The sequence below is a fragment of the Protobothrops mucrosquamatus genome, unplaced genomic scaffold, assembly GCF_001527695.2.
Source record: "Protobothrops mucrosquamatus isolate PMUCROS unplaced genomic scaffold, P.Mucros_1.0 scaffold48, whole genome shotgun sequence".
NCBI lineage: Eukaryota > Metazoa > Chordata > Lepidosauria > Squamata > Viperidae > Protobothrops > Protobothrops mucrosquamatus.
In genome coordinates, this window is record NW_015386430.1 from 1,827,457 (window position 1) to 1,851,564 (window position 24,108).

Here is a 24,108-nt window from a genome sequence, read left to right on the forward strand (position 1 = left end):
CCATTCAGATATTTTGTAAATTTAATCATAGAATTATTAATGATCTTAAGTCAGCATTTCTGTTTAAAAATATGTCATCTTTCCTTGAGTCATAGTTAGGGATTTGCAGTGGCCTACATCCATAAGAAGTTCCTTAATGTGCTCCTGTTTTTCCTTGCTGTTGCCCTGTGAATATGTTAGCAATGGTAAAGAGAATAAACACTAGCAGTGATAAAAGGGATTATGGCCTTTTAATTTCTATTAATTTCTGTCTGGTGTTTACTTTCTGTGACCTTGTACAAAAAATCCTAAACTTATGACCACAGTTGGAACTGGAATCTTGGTCATTCAGTGAAACAGTCATTAAGACACTCTTATAATTGCTTTACTCAATGACTGTATTTCCACCACTCTTGGTTATGGTTGTTAAGTGATCTTGCAGGTTGTTAAGCAGATGAAGTCCCAGGTGTGGAGCTTAGGATGCCTAAGAGTTATGTGGCAGATCTTCAATTTTGCTCAGCTGAAAATCTTCCCATTAAAATCCAAGCAGGATTTTCAGCTCACATATGCACTGGGCCTCCTGGGGCTTCCCACATATCTCTGAGGCTCCCATACTCTTTCCATACCATTCTGCTTCTTTTTTCTCTGCTTGGCTGAAGGAGATGTCTGCCAAAAGATTTCTGCTGCTTTCTGTGCATGGAAAGGAACAACTTCAGTGGAGGCAGGAAGATGTTCCTTTCTGTTTTTGCATCCTACCGAAGCAGTTTAGCTCTCCTTAGGAGTTAGCTCTTTCAGCCAGGCTCATTGCTGAGAGGGAATTCTTCAGGCAGGCAGCAACCGTTTGCAACCTTTCTTGCCAGCTTCCCCATTGACTTTCAGGAAAAGCCAGCAGAGAAGATTGGAAATGGTGATCATGTAATTGTGGGATGCTTGGCAACTGATCATTAGTATGATCAGATTGCCAAGCACCCAGATCAAATCACATGACTGTGGGGCTAGTCGCACAATATTTTCTGGAAGGCAAAAATTATTTAAGGGCTGTAAAGCAACTTCCCAAGGTTGTTATAAATCTGTTCTGCCATTAAACAAATGATAATAGGTCAAGGACTACCTGCATTCACTATGCAATGGTGTGGATTTGGCCCGAAAGTAGTGAAAAAGGAAATATATAATGGTGAGAATTATTAAGAAGTAGACTTGATATTTTGTCCAATAGTGTCCTAAACTTTGAAACTGATCCTGCTTTGATTTATTGACTGACTTGGTTAAGAAGAAGTGTACTGAGGGGCCTGGGGGAGGGGAGAGAACAGGAGAATTATGGTTTCAAAATGCTGGATTTGAATAAATATTAGATAGAATGTAAACCTATGCTGAAATATAGGCATACCTGTATCTATGTACTGTATGTATGTATGTATGTCTATGTATATTTTTTTCTCATTAATCTACACTGAGTACCCCATAATGACAAAGTGAAAACAGAATTTAAGAAATGTCTGTAAATTTATTTTTAAAAAAATAGAAATATCACATTGGCATAAGTATTCAGGCCCTTCACTCAGTACTTTATTAAAGCGCCTTTGGCAGCAATTACAGCCTCAAGTCTTTAGGGTGTGACACAACAAGCTTTGCACACTTGAATTGGGGGATTTTCTGCCATTCTTTCTTGCAAATCCTATCAAGCTCAGTCAGGTTGGATGGTGATCGTCGGTGGACAGCCATTTTCAGGCCTCTCCAGAGATGTTCAATAGGGTTCAAGTCAGGGCTCTGGCTTAGCCACTCTAGGACATTCACAGAGTTGTCCCTGAGCCACTCCTGTGTTGTCTTGGCTGTGTGCTTAGGATTGTTGTCATGTTGGAAAGTGAACCTTCAGTTCAGTCAGAGGTCTTGAGCGCTGTGGAACAGGTTTTCATTGAGGATATCCCTGTACTTTGCTCCATTCAGCTTTCCCTCAACCCTGACCAGTCTCCCAGTCCTTGCTGCTGAAAAACCATGCTGCCACCACCATGCTTCACTATTGGGTTGCCATTGGGTAGGTGATGAGAAGTGCCTGGTTTCCTCCCGACATAACATTTAGAATGTTATTCTTGGTTTTATCAGACCACAGAATCTTGTTCCTCACAGTCTGAGAGTCTTTCAAGTGCTTTTTTGCAAACTCCAAATGGGCTTTCATGTGTTTTGAATTGAGAAGAGGCTTTTATCTAACCACTCTGCCATAAAGCTCAGTGGAGGGTTGCAATGATGGTTGTCCTTCTGGAACTCTGTCTCATCTCCACACAGGATCCCCAGAGCTCAGTCAGAATGATAATTGGGTTCTTGGTCACCTCTCTTACTAAGGCCCTTCTCCCCTGATTGCTCAGTTTGACCAGGTAACCAGCTCTTGGAAGAGTCCTGGTTGTGCCACACTTCTTCCATTTGAGAATTATGGAGGCCACTATGCTGTTAGAAACCTTCAATGCCGCGGAAATTTTATTGTATCCTTCCCCAGATCTGTGCCTTGCAATAATCCTGTTTCTGAGCTCTGCAGGCAGTTCCTTTGCCCTCATGGCTTTTGCTCTGCTACAGTGTGCATTGTCAGCTGCGAGGCCTTCTATAGAGAGGTGTGTGCCTTTCCAAATCATGTCGAATCAATTTAATTTACCACAGGTTGATGCCAGTCAAGGTGTAGAAATATGTCTGCAATGATCAAGAGAAATGGGAGGCACCTGAGCTAAATTTAAAGTGTTGTTGCAAAAGGTCTGAATATTTATGCCAATGTGATATTTTAGTTTTTTCTTTTTAATAAATTTGCAGACATTTCTAAAATTCTGTTTTCACTTTGTCATTATGGGGTACTGAGTATAGATTAATGAGAAAAAATATAATTTTGAACAACTAGAATCAGGCTGTGATATAACAAAATTGACAAAAGTGAAGGGGGTCTGAATACTTTCTGAATGCACTGCGTTTGTGTATGTGTGTATGCATACACATCTCTCTCTGTGTGTATACATAGACAAATACACACACTACACATACACATTTATACACACACACACAGACACTTATATACACACACATATACGTATTCCATGACCTGGAATGTGAAAGGAAATTAGATGATAGATGTAGTGTTGCTAAGTGACAGCAACATCAGGAAGAAGGATTATGAGAAACTGGAGAAACTATAATATATAAATATATTGGTGACAGTGGTGATTTGGAGCACTTGGGGCCATGACACCCTAGGCTGGGAGAGTGGCTACCACAGATCCCAGGAATGATATCAGAGCTCTCTGTCCAGAAGAGTGTATTGCTCAGAACCCACAAACCCCAAGACAACCAGAGATTGGGGAAGTTACAGATTACCCATCAGGATGACAAGGGAATTTTTTTATATGTGTGTGCATCTCTGTCTGTCTGTCTGTCTGTCTGTCTCTCTCTCTCTCTCTCTCTCTCTCTTTATGCTTGTGTGCGTGAACATTGTTTATATGTTAATTCCTGTGGAAGTATTAACTACTGATTTACTAAAGTGATGAAATAATATTTTTGAAGTTCTAAATGTCAGTTTTATATTTATAATTACAATTTATTTAAGTAATGTTTTATTATTATCTGTAAATACCTTTCAAATATTTTGATCCAACAGATTGAAGTTGAAAGCAGACTACCAACACTTACAAAATTAACAGTATGTGTCCCATGTCCTTTAGCATTGACCCAAAACTCCTTCATTTTAGAATTAGGTAAATTGCTTATTTTTTTCTATGATTGTTTGGTGAATTAAACATAGTTTAAACTCTTCACATAGATTTGTGTAATTATTTCTATTTTTTGTGTATTTGCTATATTTTTTTAAAGCTCAAATGAAGATTAAATAGGTTTAAGCAGATAGAGGTTCCTGAATTATTTTTACATTTTGCTATCTTTTTACTTTTTACTTTTTCATATGGCATAACAGAATACAGCACTAATGCATCTGAAAAGAGCCATCATTTTTATATTCATGCTGCTGCTTCTTGCTGGGAGATCCTTGTGAGGTTCAACAGCCAGAATGTATAGACTATTTAGTCATGGCAAAGTCATATTGCCCGGGGTGCACCACAAAGAGACTAGTCTACATTGTGCCACATCTTTCTACTGAATTTAGTTGATATGACAATAACAATCTTTTTCTCCAGTGAGTATTCAAGACAAGAAACAAACATTTAAAAATATACTCCAAGGTACAACTTAAAAGAAAATTAGTACAAAATGTTTTACCGATGATATTCATCATAATTTTCAAGATAAATAAATATATAGTAATAAATATTAGAAATGCCATGAAACATTTTACCACATGTGGGACATGTAAAACAACCTCAAATTACTGAAAGGATATACATAGTAGCCATGTTTTAGAAATTAATAGTTTTAGAAATTAAAATTAAAATGAAACCATAACTTTTCTTACTAGGTACAATCCAAGAAAACATCAACTAGAAATATCATAATTTACTGAGACACGTGTTTGTCGCTGTGAGAATAAATTTTGCTCAGCACTAGAAGAAAGATATAATTCTGACATTATTTTATCAGATTGGGAACTTGGAGAATATGGAGAAATGGCAAAATTAACAGTATATATTTACAACAGAAGTTTAACCAAATTTAAACAAGAATGGTTCCCAAACATAAAATATATTGTATAGCATGGCAAATTTAAACATTTACAATTTGGTGTCCAAGGGGGCCTAAATATTTATAAACATTGTAAATTAGCTGAAGCACAAAAAGGAGAAAGTTAGAAACCAAATATCTTTTTTTTTCTTTTTTATTACCTATTTTGCTAGTTTCTTTTTTTCTTTTTTTTTCAAGATGCACAAACAGTAGTATATAACAATGTAGTGGAGACTGGGTATTAAGTTCATTTTAAGGGCAGAAACTTTATTGTATAACAAATAGAGCCAGTTTGGTGTAGTGGATAAAATGCCAGCCTACAAACCAGGAGACTATGAATTTTGGTCTCATTTTATGCATGAAAGCTGGTTAGTGATTGAGCCAATCACTTCTCTCAGTCCAACCCAACTCAGTGGGTTGTTGTGGAGAAAATAGGAGCAGAAAGCATTTTATGTAAGTCTGTTGCCTTTAGCTACTTATAGAAGTAATAAAGGTGGGATAAAAAAATACTAAATTAATAAAATAAAATATTTTGATGTAATTTGCAGATGCTTCTTAATGTTATACTTGGTTTTGGTATAAAAGCTAAATGTATATTAAAAATAACAATTTAAATCATAGTTAACATTGATATAGCATCTTTTCTTTTTTCTCCAGATAGATCTTGACTTACGACTAATTATTTAACAATGGTTCAGAGTTGCTAAACAGCCTTAGAAAAGGTGCTTTATGGCCTGTGCTGCCCTTCCTGTCTCCCCCAGTCAGGTAACTTCATTTTGGTGTTTGGCAATTAGCTTGTATTTACAGCTAGTTTTGCCAAACACTTCATGGCTTTCAATTGCCATATGCAACCTTCTCTGCCAGCTTCCCCTGAAAGTTCGAAGCTGGCAGGGAAAGTTGAAGGCAAAGGGGAGCTCAAATCCTTTGGTGGGCTCCAGGAACATTTGAGAGCAGAAGGACTGTATACTAGGAATATTTCAGCTCTGCACAGAGTTAAAATTCTCCAGCAGATAGTTCTTTTGCTGTATCCAGGAAGATCACTTAATGATTGCAACCAGGAGTGCTAGGATTTTGGTTGTTGAGTGATTCAGTCATGTGGTTTGACAGTCATTTTGCTCAATGAGTCGCCTTGCAGGAGAATGGGTGGAAAACAAATTTAATTAAATATATAAAAAATAAAACAACTGAGATTCAGATCTCATTTATGGTCATAAGTCAAGGACTAGCTGTATCTTTAATGGTTATAGTACAATATACCGTGAATCTTTAGTCAACACTACATACGTGCACTGTATTGAAATAATATAATATATTATATATAATATATTGCCTACAAAATATGTACTATTACGTCTAAAATGTAACAAATTAGATTAAAAATAAAACTAAATTATAAATAGAAACATGACTAAAATTAATTCTAAAATTAAAAGTGTGGTGAAAGTGATGCATCTTCATAGATTTTCTAAACACAGAGAGTGGGACCAAATGCGGCTTCTCAGTGTGTGTTGCATTGCTTTGGAGCAACACAATAATTCCCCCCCCCCACATGATAGAAAGTGAGATTTCTTATAGGGAGAACTATCCTTAACAACTGGAGAGATTTGTAATAACTTGTCCATTTTTCTGTTAACCAGAAAACTTTAATTATTTAATGACAATCTATAACCAATTGGGTTATGCTTTCAGAGATACTTCCTTAGATCAGATTCTTCAATGTGTCCAACAGTGATAGAGATTCTAATATATTGTTTTCATTGGAAAATGTGGCATACATTCAAAGATGTATCTGCCTTGAAAATAGCCCAATTTGAACTGTATAGCCCACTCAAACATCAGCACAGAAAAATGTTTATGTGATTTTGTATTATGTTATATACCTTTTTATGATGATTTTAATTTCATAAAATGTTTTATAAAATTTGCTAACTTTCAATGATTTCAACCTGTTTTTGGAGGGATGAGGATGATTAATTAAACCCTATTTGGAGAAAGACATTCTTTTTAGTTTGGAGCTTCTGGGATCCTGCCTGGCATGTCTCTAGCTGGGTCTAATCCAAAGTATAAGGCTATGAAGGGACTGGTTCCTGCCAGGCAAAAGATCCTCTTGCATTGCACCACAGCTGCAGAAACCTTCGCTATTACAGTTAATCCAAGGCAGTGAGATAGCTTCAAAGCTCTGTATTCCTTAAAGTTGTTGTTGTTTTGGTGTCTCATAGTTTAGTAAATAATTCTACTGCATGTAAAGTAAAAAAAATAGTAGTTTACAATGCTACATAATTAATTCCAATTAATACTGGGACATTTTGCTGTTGAATAGATGATCTCTGGCAGGGCTTTTCAACCAGTGGTACGGGTACCACCTGTGGTACATTGGCACCTGGCAGGTGGTATGCGACCATCCTAGAAAAGTAGCGGGGGAGGGGAATGAGCTGAACCAGTGGCAGCACTGCACAAGCCTGAGCGAGAGATGGCTGAAGCTGCAGGGCTGTCAGGGCTCAGCGGAAGCACCAGGATCAGTGTCGCTTTCCAGCTGATCGGGCCTTCTTCGGGGCTGTCAGGGCTCAGTGGTAGCGCCAGGATCAGTGCCAGGCTCCGGCTGGAGCTTGGCGCTGATCCTGGTGCTTCTGCTGAGCCCTGAAGAAGCACCAATCAGCTGAAAAGCAGCACTGATCCTGGTGCTTCTGCTGAGCCCAGAAGAAGCGCCAATCAGCTGGAATGTTGCAGCATCTCCAGGGTCTTGTGATTTACATTCAGATGCTTGGCAACTGATTCATATTTATGACGGTCACAGTGTCCCAGGGTTATGTGAAGTGACCAAAACCTGCTGCAACCACCCAGCAGATGGGGGGAATAAAAACCAAACACCCCCCACCCTACCCCCACTGCCAATTCTCAACAGAAATGCTCACAATAATGAAAACCTCGGACAGGAGGAAGAGGAGGGCGGGCAGGCAGGTGTCTTGCTCGGCTGTGGCTTGGGGGGCACTTTTTTCAGTGCCATTGTAACTTCGAACAGTCACTAAGCGAACTGTTGTAAGTCGAGGACTACCTGTACTTTATCACTTTTTTCCTTTTTTTGGGGGGGGTCATCAAGTTTTTGACACCTTGCTAGGCGACTGGTGGTACTCGGATGTTGCCATATCTTAAAAGTGGTACAATGGGTGAAAAGATTGAAAAGCCCTGATCTATTGGACTAATTATGATTTTGAATGAAATATTTGACAAATTTCAGTAATTTCAGGTTTTCTTTTATTATACACTGCTTTTTTATATGAAAAAGACATGTAAATAGCATTACAAGTCTTTTTCAGTATAGGATAAAGAATGAATGAGTAATGAGTTGCGACTGAACTAATGTTTCTTTGTTATAATTTCATAGACAAATTTCTCAGTCTCTTTTTCCAATTTACCTTTTCATTGTTTTGTTTGTGTTCACAGAATCTTCTGTATCTAAAAGAGTTGTACTTTCTGCTTTTCTAAAAGGGAACTATCTACCAGCAGATTTGGAAGGTAGTGTTATAGCATCATACAATACTGCAACAGGTAAATTATTAAAGAATATAAATAAATGATAAAATAATTATAGTAGTTTATTTGAAAATAATTCTTTATATAACATTTTATGTCTTAATGTCTTTGTAGAAACAATTGTTAGTTATTTTATAAAATAAAACATTGAAGTATAATGTACCATCTCAATTTTACCTTGGTCTTTCTTTCTGTGGGGACGGGCACCATGTTATCTTTTTATGATGTCAAAACAGCTACTGTATATATCTTATGTAGGTGTTAGAACATTACTGAAAATGCAGTGTTGCAGTATAATTTTCTCTTTCCCTTATAAATTAAACATTAAAAAAATCAAAAGTGATACCAAAGATCAGGCTTAGAGATGCATTATTGCCTGTCCCTAAAATTGGGGTATTTTATATATGAATGATTTATTTCAGGTGCACCAAGGGTTGTCGAATGCAAATTCCGATTACCTTTGCGGCTCGTTTGTTTTCCTGCTCAGCCTTCAAAAACAGCAAACCAGAAGTTAACTATTGATACCAACAAACCTACAGTCAGCCTTATTACTCTTTTTTCAGGTAAAAATTCAAACAATAAGCCTTTTTAATAAGAAAATGCCTGCAATAAAGAAGGAAGTTTGGAAGAAATGATGCAAACTGTGTTTCTTCTTTTTCATGTAGACTTTGCTGATCAAATTGATGAAGATCAACTTAATGTGTTAGGATTTCAATTATTAGCTGGCTCCAGAGTCACTTTACTTGCTTCGAAAACATCTCGTGAGTATCTGATTAATTGAAGTAATTCAGAGTTGGGATTGGATTATACAAGAACTATTCCTAAAATCTAGATTTGGTTAATTTTAAAATTTGGTGTGATTAATGTATGCTATAACACAGGGCTTTTCAACCTTTTCACCCATTGTACCACTTTTAGGATATGGCAACATCCGAGTATCACCAGTTGCCTAGCAAGGTGTCAAAAACTTGATGACCAAAAAAAAAAAAAGGAAAAAAGTGATAAAGTACAGGTAGTCCTTGACTTACAACAATTCGCTTAGTGACTGTTCGAAGTTACAATGGTACTGAAAAAAGTGCCCCCCAATCCACAGCCGAACAAGACACCTGCCTGCCCACCAGCGGCGCTCTTCCTCCTGTCCGAGGTTTTCATTGTTGTGAGCATTTCTGTTGAGGATTGGCAGCGGGGGTGGGGTGGGGGATGTTTGGTTTTTATTCCCCCCATCTGCTGGGTGGTTGCAGCAGGTTTTGGTCACTTCACATGACCCTGGGACACTGTGACCGTCATAAATATGAATCAGTTGCCAAGCATCTGAATGTAAATCACAAGACCCTGGAGAGGCTGCAACATTCCAGCTGATTGGCGCTTCTTCAGGGCTCAGCAGAAGTGCCAGGATCAGTGCTGCTTTCCAGCTGATTGGTGCTTCTTCAGGGCTCAGCAGAAGCACCAGGATCAGCGCCAAGCTCCAGCCGGAGCCTGGCACTGATCCTGGCACTACCACTGAGCCCTGACAGCCCCGAAGAAGCGCCGATCAGCTGGAAAGCGACACTGATCCTGGTGCTTCCGCTGAGCCCTGACAGCTGTGCAGCTCCAGCCATCTCTTGGTCAGGCTTGTGCGGTGCTGCCACTGGTTCAGCTCATTCCCCTCCCCCTCTACCACCTTTCTAGGATGGTCGCATACCACCTGCCAGGTGCCAATGTACCACAGGTGGTACCCGTACCACTGGTTGAAAAGCCCTGCTATAACAAATCCATGTAAGACTAGAACAATAAAAATCATTAGTTCTTATGTAAAGCATACTTTTGCATGAAAAAAGACCAATGCTTGAATTCTGAATCCCACTCAGTATTCATAAATTATGGTATTTCATTAGATGGAACTGTGATAATATTCATGGTGAAAAAAGGCCAGCATGTTTAATAATCATATTAACAATGTTCCTATGCATGTGGAAAAATATATATGTACCTCAATTTATTTACTAATGTGATTTATTTATTTTTGTCTAAGAATTTGGTTTATGTAAAAAAAAGCCACTATTCAATGTGTACCATCATAGTCAATTTGCACCAAAGATCTGGAATATGCCAACATCTCTTGCAACCAAAATTGTTTCAACATTTTCATGTCAAAACCCATTTCCTTTCTATCTATTTACGCATTTACTATCGTATTCTCAGTTATTCTACTTGTTGCATCCTGTCTTCTACTTCTATTCTACAATAGCTGGTATTACTACTATCAGGTCAAACTGGCCATCTTCTCTAGTACCTTATATAAAAAGGAAACAACAACAATCCAACACAACAACCAAAGTTGCATGTACTCCATTGCATTAAAGTTGGCAAAGAATCCTCCATCCTAGGACAAGATTTTAAGATGGGTTAATTTATTGAGTCCAATCTAATGGACAATGCTAGTAAAATTCATAATACCATGTTGCATTATACCTCTATGACTATCATGATAACCACATGCATAAGAAATCTAGTTAGGGAAAAAGTAATTTCACTGTATACAGAAAATGAAACAATGTTAAAAATATGTCTGATTAATGTAACACTCATAAGAGACACCTAGAGCAGGGCTTTTCAATCTTTTCACCCATTCTACCACTTTTAAGATATGGCAACATCCGAGTACCACCAGTCGCCTAGCAAGGTGTCAAAAACTTGATGACCCAAAAAAAAAAAAAGGAAAAAAGTGATAAAGTACAGGTAGTCCTCAACTTACAACAGTTCGCTTAGTGACTGTTCGAAGTTACAATGGCACTGAAAAAAGCGCCCCCCAAGCCACAGCCGAGCAAGACACCTGCCTGCCCGCCCTCCTCTTCCTCCTGTCCGAGGTTTTCATTATTGTGAGCATTTCTGTTGAGAATTGGCAGTAGGGGTAGGGTGGGGGGTGTTTGGTTTTTATTTCCCCCGTCTGCTGGGTGATTGCAGCAGGTTTTGGTCACTTCACATGACCCTGGGACACTGACCGTCATAAATATGAATCAGTTGCCAAGCATCTGAATGTAAATCACAAGACCCTGGAGATGCTGCAACATTCCAGCTGATTGGCGCTTCTTCTGGGATCAGCAAAAGCACCAGGATCAGTGCTGCTTTTCAGCTGATTGGTGCTTCTTCAGGGCTCAGCAGAAGCACCAGGATCAGCGCCAAGCTCCAGCCGGAGCCTGGCACTGATCCTGGCGCTACCACTGAGCCCTGACAGCCCCGAAGAAGGCCCGATCAGCTGGAAAGCGACACAGATCCTGGCGCTTCCACTGAGCCCTGACAGCTGTGCAGCTCCAGCCATCTCTTGGTCAGGCTTGTGCGGTGCTGCCACTGGTTCAGCTCATTCCCCTCCCCCGCTACTTTTCTAGGATGGTCGCATACCACCTGCCAGGTGCCAATGAACCACAGGTGGTACCCGTACCACTGGTTGAAAAGCCCTGACCTAGAGTGCCACTAGACAAAAACAAAAAGTGAGGCTGACCAAGAATATATAAGTGTCCATATTGGAACTTACCTTATGGCGATAAGAGTAACAAAGCATAATTACTTTTCTACCCTCATTGCATCTGTAAGTAGTTGATCAGTGGCCTTGTTTTGGGCGACCAGATCCTTCCTGATTAAGGAGAAGCTGGGGAGTCCTTGCAGGGTCACTATGAGGAATATTCTTGGCATCTATCAGAAAACGTTGCTCAATGATTGAGTTGATCAATCTACTCAGTCTACTGCATAGATCCTTTGGAAGAGAGAGATGCATTTGAGTCTTGTTATCTGGGGTTTGAACCTTGTTATTTGAAGTTCAAAATAGTTGCTCTTGAGAAAGTGTACAGAGTCCTTTGGCTGTAGACTCAGCCACCTGAATTCTGGATCCATGGTGGTTGGTTGGTTGGCATCCCAAAAATAGCTTCTTGTTAGGTCCAAGCAATGACTAATCTCTCTTTGGTCATACTTGTCTATGACCTTTGGATGGCTCAGGAAAGAGATGGTACAATCACCCTGGCTTTCTTGGACCTCTTACAGGCTTTCAGTACCATCCACCATGATATTTTTCTGGACTGGCTTTGAGAGTTGGAAGTGAGAGACACTGTGTTATTATGGTTCTTCTTGTTGCTCTGTGGCCGATTTCAGTCTGTGTTGGTGCAAGAAGAGGGTCAAACCTACCCCCTGCAATATGGGAGGGCTCAAGCTTTTTGCCGCTCCTTTTAACATCTATCAGTATACAAATATTATATATTTCTACTCCTAGCCAGACAGGTGATCTTGTGGTGGTGCTCGTCATGTGGAAATTGTAAGGGTTCAGATGGAGAGGAGATGGCTTTGACTCAATCCTGGGAAGACAGATTGGTTTTGGGTTTGTGGCTATCCCTCCTGCTTCAGATGATATTTCATCTTTGAATCTGGATAAAGTGTTTGTGGCACTCCTCCAGGCTGGGTGAAATTTGCATGTCCTCCTAGACTCATGGCTTCTGCTTAAGAAGCAGGTGGCAGCCATGATACAAGGGCCTTTGCACAGATTGTCTGCAGTTTCCATCCCTTCCTAAATTGGGAGGCCTTGCTCACTGTCACTCATGCATTGTCACTTCCCTTTTGGATTACTGCAACATGGTCTACCTGGGGCTGTCCTTGAAGATCACCTGGAATCTACAACTCCAAATGCAGTGGCATGCACAGTGATGGATGTATTTAGATTTATCTATGTAACATCTCTGTTGTGTGACTTTTACTGGCTCCTGGTTTCTTTCCAGATGCAATTCAAGGTACTGGTTATTACCTTGAAAGCCCTATATGACACAGGACCAAGTTATTTGTGATACTGTATCTCCCCAAGGACTTATAGCCTACTGTCAGATCAGATAGGATGGGCATATTACTAGTCCCTTCCCTTAAACATTGCCATCTTATGGGATCTAGAAATGTGTGTTTTCCATAGCAGCCCTACCCTACGGAACACCCCTCTCTCTAACGTTTGGCAGGCCCCATCCACCAGCCTTCTGAAAAGCATTTAAGACAGGCACTGGGATAGGGTGAGATTGACAAGAAAACTTATTAGTGGACTTACTCATTAAAATTTAACAGTGGTACGTGGTTTAAATGTTTGTGCTTTTAATAGATATAAGTATGCATTCATGATACAATAATGTTATTTTAATTATTGGTTAGGAGCTGCCCAGAATTTGATGTAAGATGGGTAAAGGAAAGATAAAAGAGTCCCTGCAGATTTTATTCTGCTAGCCATTACTGACTATAAGGAGCCCTGCTTATCTCCATTTTGAGGCTGTTAAGCCAGCGCTGTCTAAAGATGTTTCTGTGGTCATGTGGCTACTAAAACAATTTGTAAATACAGTAGTTTGCCACATAATGCTAATTGCTGTTTAATAAGTATTATCAACTGAGCATGCAATCTAGTTGGCAGTATTTTCCTTCTCAACATTTTAAGTTGTGCTTTGTAATGCTAAGTTCCTTATTTTTAACCATTCTTCATGTACACAGCATTTTCCACTGTCCTTTTAAAAATTTGAGACATTCAGTTCCATGAAAGATTTGGAAATACAATTATTCAACTATTGTCTATTCTATTTATATGGATTTTAGAGATGCTGTGAACAACGTTCTAGATTTTGGTGACATGAGGTTTTCATTATAGCCTTTGATAGGAAGAAAACTTAGTAATGTTCAATTTAAATCCTCTAAGGAGAAACATCTGGGGAAGAAGTTAGGTATGGATTCTCACAGTACCAGTTAATTTACTTTTGTAAATTACATTTCTGTCTGTGTTTAATTGTGTGATCATTTTTTTTTTGCATTATCCTTTTAAATAAGTTTATATTTTTAAAACAAAATAAGAATATTATATATCAAAATGTTGAGAATGCTTAAGATTTTAAAACATTAATAAATATAAAATATTATACTTGTGCAAGTGATGTAAATTTAGTGCTAATTATTTGTTTTACAGAGCTGGAAATTTAAATGATGTACATGTCTGAATTAGATTTTAGCACATGTAAATCTTTGTTGATTCATTAATGGAAAGAAAGGAAGTGTTGTGTTATCCCATCAAATGCTTTTGCTAGCTAAAGTATGCTGTAAACCTTTAATTTTGGCAGAGTGTTTAATGTCCCCTCTCAGAATAAGTTTTGCTTCCCACCAATCATTCTTTTCTCCAGTCTGATTTATTTATTTCCAAATCTAATATGATGCAAGCAGTCTTAGTATAAGCTTTCCCACGGTATATCTGATAGACAAATAGACTAAGATATTGCAGTCTGTGATTTTGATTCTGCTCCACTATATAACCCGTAAGTTGTAATTCTGTTTACATTAACCTGGAAGTAAATCCCCATACTGCTTTACATCTTTGTCGTATGTATGTATGTATGTATGTATGTATGTATGTATGTATATGTATGTATATATATATGTATGTATGTATGTATGTATGTATGTATGTATGTATGTATGTATATGTGTGTGTGTGTGTATACAGGCTCAAGTCGCAACTGCGAAACATTTTAAATCCAAATTTCTTTTTTTTAAAATGTTTTGCAGTTGCGACTTGAGCCTGCTTAATGCCCCTAGTTGGGGGCTGCAAGGCAAAAGATATTGTAAAAAGTAAAACTGCAGTATAGCAGTTAAAATGTCAAGGTATAATCAATCAGACCGGTTTGTCTGAAAAACTTCCTGTATATACTCCCTTGACTCGGCTGGTAAAGAGGGGAGGAAAGCCTGTGGCTTGGTGGTTAAATCACTGCCTAGTATGTAAACTGCCCAGGTTCGAATCCCATAAAGGGTGTGGCTAACTGAAAGCAGAACGAGCTCGAAATGGCCATCTTAGTCTCTCAATTTAATTCTTTAACTCTTTGTCAGAAAAAAGAAATTTGGAGATATATATATATATATGTGTATATGTATATATATATATATATATATATATATATATATATATATATATNTTTGGATTGCTAACAAAGAATTAAGGGAGTACTGAGATAGCTATTTCTAACCTTATTTGGTTTTCATCAGTCAGACATACCCTTCCGAGATTCGAACCTGGGCTGTCTGCATGTTAAGCAGAAGCATTAGCCCCTAGGCCACAGGTTCTTTCTCGCTTTGTTAGCTACAAGAGACAGGGGAAGAGGATGAGTGCTTTTTTTTGAACACCCTGTCAGCCTAAATATGGGAGAGAGAGAAGATACATATTTCTGAGAAATAATGTTATGTATTATTATTCCTTCTTGTTTAATCATTTTCTATGTGAAACAATAGCTACTATTTTTAATGGCTGCCTATTTTACCTGTGTGTCAGCAGCTACCTGACTTGGTGATTTAGAAACTTAAGTAACTTGGGCCTTAATTAGTACTTCAGTGGGACCTAATCTGTGAATTCTAGGGCTGTTGGTAGCAGTATACAGTACATGGAAAGATACTTTCCCTGTATATATTGTATATCGCAGGGGTCTCAAACCTTTCTCCCTTGTAGTTCTGGGCTGATTTCTCACTGTTCTCATGATCATTGAAACTCCACGAGGTGAGATCTCGCATGGAGCCCCAGACCAAGGGAGATTGACAGTTGTTTTGTGTTTCTTCCATTTGTGAATAATCACACCACTGTTGTCACCTTCTCACCAAGCTGCTTGGCAATGGTCTTGTAGCCCATTCTAGCCTTGTGTATGTCTACAATCTTGTCCCTGACATCCTTGGACAACTCTTTGGTCTTGGCCATGGTGGAGAGTTTGGAATCTGATTGATTGATTGCTTTTGTGGACAGGTGTCTTTTATACAGGTAACAAGCTGGGATTAGGAACACTCCCTTTAAGAGAGTGCTCCCAATCTCAGCTTGTTACCTGTATAAAAGACACCTGGGAGTCAGAAATCTTGCTGATTGATAGGGAATCAAATATTTATTTCACTCATTAAAATGCAAACCAATTTATAACTTTTTTGAAATGCGTTCTTCTGGGTTTTTGTTGTTTTTCTGTCTCACTGTTTTTCTGTCTCTCACTGTTAAAATAAACCTACCATTAAAATTATAGACTGATTATTTCTTTGTCAGTGGGCAAATGTACAAAACCAGCAGGGGATCAAATAATTTTTTCCCTCACTGTATATCAGTGGTTCCTAACCTTTTCTATACTCCGCATCCCTAGAACACTTCTGATATATTCTCGCAGCCCTTACAAAAGTTTGAAATAATGGCAATGAATTATGCATATACACTATAATTTTGAAAACCCAAGTTTTCGCACCCCTGGAATATCATCTCGCACCCCCAGGGGGTGCAAGTATCCCTGGTTGGGAACCCCTGCTGTATATAATATACATATGAACCTTCATGTGTATATTATATATATTTTCTAAAATATATTCAACTTAAAAACGTACAAATAAAATAGATCAATAGTTATATTAAGTATTAAAACTTACATTTGCTCCATGTTCAATTTAAATAACTAGTATTTCAAAAATCATGTTAAAAATGTGCCATCATTATGCTAGAATTATTTTTAGAAGTAATAAAATTAGGATTGCTTGTTATCATTAACAGATGGGTTGTTTGTAAAAGACATGTTTTTTTAAATAAAACATTTTTTCCTTTATATGTTGAAAAGAATTTGTCATTGTCCTATCAATGAAATTTACTTTCTGGCAATTATTTCAGTAGAAATGTAATCTTAGAATACTGATTTATGAAATTGTTTAGGAAGTAATGTTCTATAGCTTTTGCTATTTTTTTTCTTGAATGGCTAAAGGTTTTACAAGTAGAACATTAAAAAATCCTCCCTTATTCTTATTTTTCTTTCTTATTCTTTCTTATTTTTCTACTGTACTTTCAGAAGTATTGAGTGAATGCTACATTTCTTTAATATTGAAATCATAATATTCTATGGCTAATTCTTTTTATGGTTTGTTTTCATTAAGGAATTATATGTAACCACGACACAGTAATTACAAAACGTTTACTAGTATAGCACAAGGCAGAAATTTTTAATCTCAATTATGAATCTAAATTTTATATCAGTGTTTAAAATTAACTTGAAAAGATATTGTTTTGAATAAAGTAAGCTAATTGTGGGAGAATGTGATGGAATAAATAGTCTAATTGTTATCTAGAAATGCTAGATTGATTAGTGTTGGTAGTATTAGGTTATTAGACAAAGAAGGAAGGTATAACTCTGACTACAGCTGTGGCATGTAACATAATATAATAAAGTGAATTATTTTAAGAATTGATATCACAACAATTATTTTAAGAACTGAGTTTTTTCCTTGCATTTGATTATATTTGAAAACTATTAACATACAGAAGTAAAACATAGTATTCTTCTAGTTATTATATAATGAAGAAATCTATATGGAATAGACTTTGTTCTGCCTCTTTCCTGGAGTACTCCAGACTGTTGGTGTTGTTTCTAGAATTATAAAATGCAAAATTGTTGGCAATAGTACTGCCACCTTCCAATCAAGACATTTGCACTCTTTACTTGGCCCTCTCAGACCCAGCAAGATCAGTGCATATTGATTATAAACATTACTTATATTTTAATGCTTCTGATCCAGTACCCAATTGAGTTCAGTAGCCCATTATTTCAAGATTTAATAAGTTTTTAATTACAACTGTGAACTGAATAAAACTTTATTAATACATTTATGTCCCAAAATGGTCATAAATTAGAATTTCAGTGAAATGTGAAGCAATAAAACCTCAATTGTTGACCACCTCCTACCCTGACCACCTCCCTAAGTAGATTTAATTTTCGTAGACCGGACATATACTATATGTACACACTAGAAAGCCAACCTGTCTATATTGACCACCTCTTTAAGTTGTATCTTGACCACCTGGACTTTGACCCATGGAATTAATTTACTCCCTAAAACTTGACCAGTTGAGTCCCTTCTGCACCAAGAGCAAAAGAGGTGAAATGCAGAATTGGTATCAATGAATTTATTTCAAGAAGAATATCAAAGAATACAATATTTTGACTCTGATTTGGCAATTTAACAATAATTATGGATTCATTCCATAATAAAAATTGCACAAAGACTTAATTTTTTTCCACTTCAAATTTTTTTCCTTTTTTAGGATCAATAAAAAAATAGCCAATGGTAAAATGAAACAAATACACACACAACATATATGAGTTATTTTACTTGTTTTACCTTGTGGCGACCATCAAAGCAAAGCACCATTAACAGCATGCGATTTGTATTTAGTAACCATTGTGAAAGAAAAAAAACACAGTTTTAAAGTGTAACAAACAATGTTTAGGTACAATTTTAGGTACAATTACGAAGCAGTCATATGAGAAAGAACCAGGTTTTTATGCAAATTAAGTCATGATGGCAAAAAGGAAAGAACTGAAAGAGCTGACATTGAAGGAGAAGGTTGATCTTTTATGTTTTCTAGAAAATAGTAGCTAAAGAAAGATAGTGGAACATTTTGATGTCAGCAAGACAATACTAAACAATATTCAAAAACCTAAAGAAGAGTACCTGGAAAGATATGGTAAAGAAAGTGGAAATTTACAATGGAAAAGGAGAAAAAATTCGCTGGATGAAATCAGTGAAGCATAACATATTGGTTCAAACAAATGAGGGCCGTTAATGCGTGAATCTCTGGGCCAGTATCCAGAGAATTGCTAAAAGGTTTGCAAAGGAGCTTGGGGTATCAGATTTCCAAGCATCAACTGGTTGGCTCGAGAAATTTAATCTGCAACATAAAATCTCCCAGAAAGTATTGTGTGGTGAATCTGGTAAAGTTCCAGTAGAAGTTGTTGAAGAATTCATTGAAAAGTTTCTGGACTTCACCAGTGGCTTCAAAGATGATGACATTTTTAACGCTGACAAGTATGGGCTCTTTTTCAAGGCAATGCCTGACAGGAGCCTCGTTATGAGGGATGACAAATGTAAGAGTGGAAAGCTTTCTGAAAAAAGTTTCATACTTCTGCTCTTCCTAGCTTAACTGGAGAGAAACTAAAACTTTTGGTGATTGGAAAATCAGCAAAGCCATGCTTATTCAAGAACCTGCAGCCCAAAGAACTTCCTGTCACCTGGAAATCTAACAAATCTGCACAGATTTGGTGCCCTATTTGAGGAATGGAAAAGAGGTATTGTCTGAGAAATGAAGAAGAAATGGTGCATTCTCCTTGTAGTGGATAATTCTCCTAGTCCTCCCCAAGTGAATCATCTTACAAATACAAAACTGAAATTTTTGCCTCCAAACATAAATGCAAAATTCAACCACTCGACCAAGACATAATGAAAATTTTCAAAATGCACTATTGAACCCAGCTTCTGCAGTAGGTCATTGCTAAAACGTAAACTTATGGTCCGTATGCAGAAGTAAAATCATCCATTGCATCAATTACTGCTCTGGATGCTGTTCTCTGGATTAGTTCTGCTTGGAATGAAATTGAGCCTGAAACAATACAGAAGTGCTTCAAGAAAGCTGGATTTGTTACAACTCAAGAGCAAGATGTTGCATCCCAGCTAGACAGCCTACCTCCCATGGGGGAATTTGAGAGAGTAGATTTTGAAAATTTTGTTGCCTTTTTCGCCGAGCCCTGAAGGCCCATCTATTCCGTGCGGCCGGCCTGGCGTAGTTTGGATTGTGTTTCAGTGCGGGGTTTTGTATGGGTGTGTTTTTAGAACAGGCCTATTATTCAATTCGATTTTAAAACAGAAACTATTTATTTATTCGTGGTTTTTAGTATTGCCTGTTGACCGCCCTGAGTCCCGCAAGGGAGATAGGGCGGTATATAAATTTAATAAATAAAATAAATAAATAAATAAATAAAAGTGTGGCAATCTGCAATGAACGTGACCCAGAAGCAATTTTCTAATTAGTATTGACTGAGATACAACCTAGCAGAAAAGTGCTGGAAGCAACTGATGAAGCAGAAAAATTAAATGAACAATTAAGTGAGGAGGACACAGAAATTGCAGATATTCTGAAAGAAGAGGATGTCAGTCATTTAATAATGCAATTAAAATCGTTTGCCATGGAAAAATGCCCAGGTATGCTGAGTGACATACAGTAGCCAGCGTTGGGAGTACTTTCTCTGCTTAACTTCATAAAAAAAATAAAAAACAGACTAAAATCTATGAGAAAACAATACATATGTAAATGTATTGACTTAATATGATACCATACTGCATGAATGATTTTCCTGTGTGTGTTTATGACATTTTAAAATAAAAATTGTACAATAAAATGAGTCACATGTACATATCAGTACAGTTGTTCTGTATTTCGACCATCTCCATATGTTGACCACTTTCCTTCAGTCCCTTGGGTCATCAGCTTTCAGAGGTTTTATTGTATTTATTGCATCAATAAAACATTACTTTGATGATTTATACCACTTAGAGCTGAAGAGCAAATAATTTTTGCATTTATTTTTATTTTGAAGAGCGTTACAGAATCCAAAGTGAACAATTAGAAGATATTTGGCTAATTACAAAAGAACTCACTCTTCGTCTTGAACAACATTTCAGGAGGCAAAATTACAAAGATTTTGTCTGTACTTTTTCTGGTCCAATCCCTTTACAAGACTATTTTGACATAATTGATCACCATTTTGAGGTATGCTCATAAATATATGTGACTTATGATTATCAATGTTTATGTTTTCTTTAGTTGTTATGACTTCTAATTTTTATTAGAGTGATTTCAGACTTTTTATTTGAGAGCAAGAATGCATACCAAAATACTTTATAAAGTACTTTTTGAATTGCTAAATGGCACTTTAATTATTGAAAACTTTTTATTATTAAATACTTTTTTGGGAATAAGTCCCAAATATGCTTGCTTACTTCTGAAAAAATAAGTATAAACTTTTATGTAGCGAGTTTTAATATTTAGCTTTCTTCTTTGTAAAAATATTGTACAATACTTTAAATATTTTAAAATGTAATGATTATTCAAGGAAAACTAGAATGGTACCTCTTAGTCTGCTAGTTATGAAAACCATAACATTATTGTGTATTACCTTGGGTTCAAAAATTATTTTTAGTACCAATGAAGGAGAATATTTGTAGTTCAGGGTTGAACTAATTATTTTTAGTTTCAGTAATAACTGACATTTATTTACTTTATAATGATGAGTGTATAAATTTGCTTTCATAATGACCATGGAAAACCAATAACTGGACTTTTGCAGCAAATGTAGCATCATATATTTTGTGTTCTAGAATACCATTAACTCTTTCTTTGAAAACTTTTCTTAATTATAGCTTCGTTTGAATGCTGTGAAGTATGAGCAACTATTAGCTGAAAGAGCCATACAGTTTAGAGCTATTGAACGGCGTTTACTGACAAGGTTTAAAGATAAAACTCCAGCTCCACTTCAACATCTGGACACCTTGTTAGAAGGAACATACAGACAGGTCAGTATCATTGGCTTATAAACTTATCTATTTTTAATGTTTTCCATCAAACACAGTTTAAAATATATATAAAGATAACTTCCTTGTTATATTTATCATAGAACAGTAATTTGTTTAACCTACTATTCCCTGCAATGTTCCAGATGATCTGCAATGGTTTTGTTTGATCTTTTAATATAGGATTGCTACTCAGAGGTCTCATGAACTTTGACAGTGCATCATTCTTTCCAAGCTGGAATACTTATGTGAAAATATTTTATTGTTCAGAACTTGTGTAAACATTTACATATATTGTAAACTGATGGAATAGTTCAACTGCTGTAACATTCACAACAAAATAATCTGAGACTAGCAGTCTCCTTTTACAAATGTGTTTACATCCTGGGTGTTTCAAAGGCTATAGCTGAAGTAATTGAAAGCAAACTGGCTGGTATTCTCTTGTAATACATATAGTTTGATTTTGTATCTCAGCCATGCATTACTTTAAAAAAGAGTCCCATCAGGCAGATTCTACAGCCATCTGATCTTTCACAGAGCATGCTTGGTTCTGTCTAAAAACTCCACGGTAAAGTCATAAAGGTAGCAACCATGATTCCACAGCATAACTCTCTTATAAAGGAGGTTCTATAAGTCATTGATACAACAATAATAATAATAATAATAATAATAATAATAATAATAATAATAATAATAATAATAATAATAATAATAATAATAATAATAAAGTTGGAAGGGACCTTGGAGGTCATCAAGTCCAACCCCCTGCTCAGGCAGGTAACACTATACCATTTCGGACAAATGGCTGTCCAGTTTCTTCTTAAAAACTTCCAGTGTTGGAGCATTCACTCCTTCTGGCGATAGGTTGTTCCACTGGTTAATTGTTCTAACTGTCAGGAAGTTTCTCCTTAGTTCTAGGTTGCTTCTCTCCTTGATTAGTTTCCATCCGTTGCTTCTTGTCCTGCCTTCAGGCGCTTTGGAAAATAGGTTGACTCCCTCTTCTCTGTGGCAGCCCCTGAGATATTGGAACACTGCTATCATGTCCCCCCCTCATCCTTCTCTTCATTAAACTAGACATACCCAATTCCATCAACCATTCCTTATATGTTTTAATCTCCAGTCCCCTAATCATCTTTGTTGCTCTTCTCTGTACTCTTTCTAGAGTCTCAACATCTTTTTTACATCGTGGTGACCAAAACTGGATGCAGTACTCCAAGTGTGGCCTTACCAAGGCATTGTAGAGTGGTATTAATACTTTGCGTGATCTTGATTCTATCCCTCTGTTAATGCAGCCTAGCACTGTATTGGCTTTTTTGGCAGCTGCAACACACTGCTGGCTCATATTTAAATGATTGTCCACTAGGACTCCGAGATCCCTCTCACAGTTACTACTATTGAGCAAGGTACCCTCTATACTATACCTATACATTTGGTTTTTCTTGCCTAAATGTAGAACCTTACTTTTTTCACCATTGAATTTCATTTTGTTAGATAGCACCCAGTGTTCAAGTCTGTCCAGATCCTCCTGTATCCTAAGCCTGTTTTCTGGAGTGTTGGCTATTCCTGCCAGCTTGGTGTCGTCTGCAAATTTGATGAGTTCCCCATCTATCCCTTCGTCCAAATCATTGATGAAGATGTTGAAGAGCACTGGGCCCAGAACAGAGCCCTGGGGCACCCCACCACACACTTCCCTCCATGTAGATGTGGTTCCATTGAGGACCATACCCTGAGTACATCCGGTCAGCCAGCTACGGATCCATCTGGTGGTGATGCTGTCTAACCCACATTTTTCTATCTTATCTAGTAGTATGTTGTGATCTACTTTGTCAAATGCCTTACTGAAGTCCAAGTAAATTATATCCACAGCATTCTTCTGGTCCACTAATTTTGTCACTTGGTCAAAGAATGCAATGAGGTTTGTCTGGCAAACCTGTGTTGGCTTTTAGTAATGACTTGGTTTGCCTGTAAGTGTTTGCTGATTCGTTGTTTGATTATCTTTTCCAGAATCTTCCCAGGTATTGAGGTCAGGCTGATAGGTCTGTAATTTCCTGGATCCATTTTTTCCCTTTTTTGAAGATGGGAACTACATCAGCTCTTTTCCAGTCCTCTGGTAGTTCCCCAGTGCTCCAGGATCTTTGAAAAATGTAGTTCAGTGGTTCTGAGATCACATCTGCCAGTTCCTTGAGAACCTTGGGATGTAATCCATCTGGTGATTTGAACTTGTCTAGGCTGGACAGGTGCTCACTTACCATTTTCTTGCCTATCTTAACTTGTGTTTCTATTCTGTTTTTTATGGCACTATTTTTGATAGGTTGGTTGCTTTCGTGTAAAGCAGTGGTTCTCAACCTTTTTAATGCCGCGACCCCAACCGGTCATAAGTCGAGGACTAAACCGGTCGTAAGTCGAGGACTAAACCGGTCATAAGTTGAGGACTAAACCGGTCGTAAGTCGAGGACTACCCAACCGGTCGTAAGTCGAGGACTTTGCCTGCCCGGGAGCGCTGCACATGTGTGGTTCCGCCCCCTGCGCCGGCCGAGGTGTAGCTGGCAAGCGGCAGAGACGGAGCAGGCCGACCAC

General features: G+C 37.4%; 1 protein-coding gene across 1 annotated transcript in view; it reads left to right on the plus strand.

The window, feature by feature from the left end:
• BBS9 (Bardet-Biedl syndrome 9) overlaps positions 1-21,555 on the plus strand; it is a 73,044-nt gene extending 51,489 nt beyond the window's left edge. The window contains exons 13-18 of the mRNA XM_015811729.1: positions 3,608-3,704; positions 8,062-8,166; positions 8,574-8,714; positions 8,817-8,912; positions 20,559-20,731; positions 21,382-21,555. Coding sequence (XP_015667215.1) covers positions 3,608-3,704; positions 8,062-8,166; positions 8,574-8,714; positions 8,817-8,912; positions 20,559-20,731; positions 21,382-21,555 — 786 coding nt within the window. The remainder of the gene's footprint in view (positions 1-3,607; positions 3,705-8,061; positions 8,167-8,573; positions 8,715-8,816; positions 8,913-20,558; positions 20,732-21,381) is intronic.
• Positions 21,556-24,108: the final 2,553 nt, after the last annotated feature.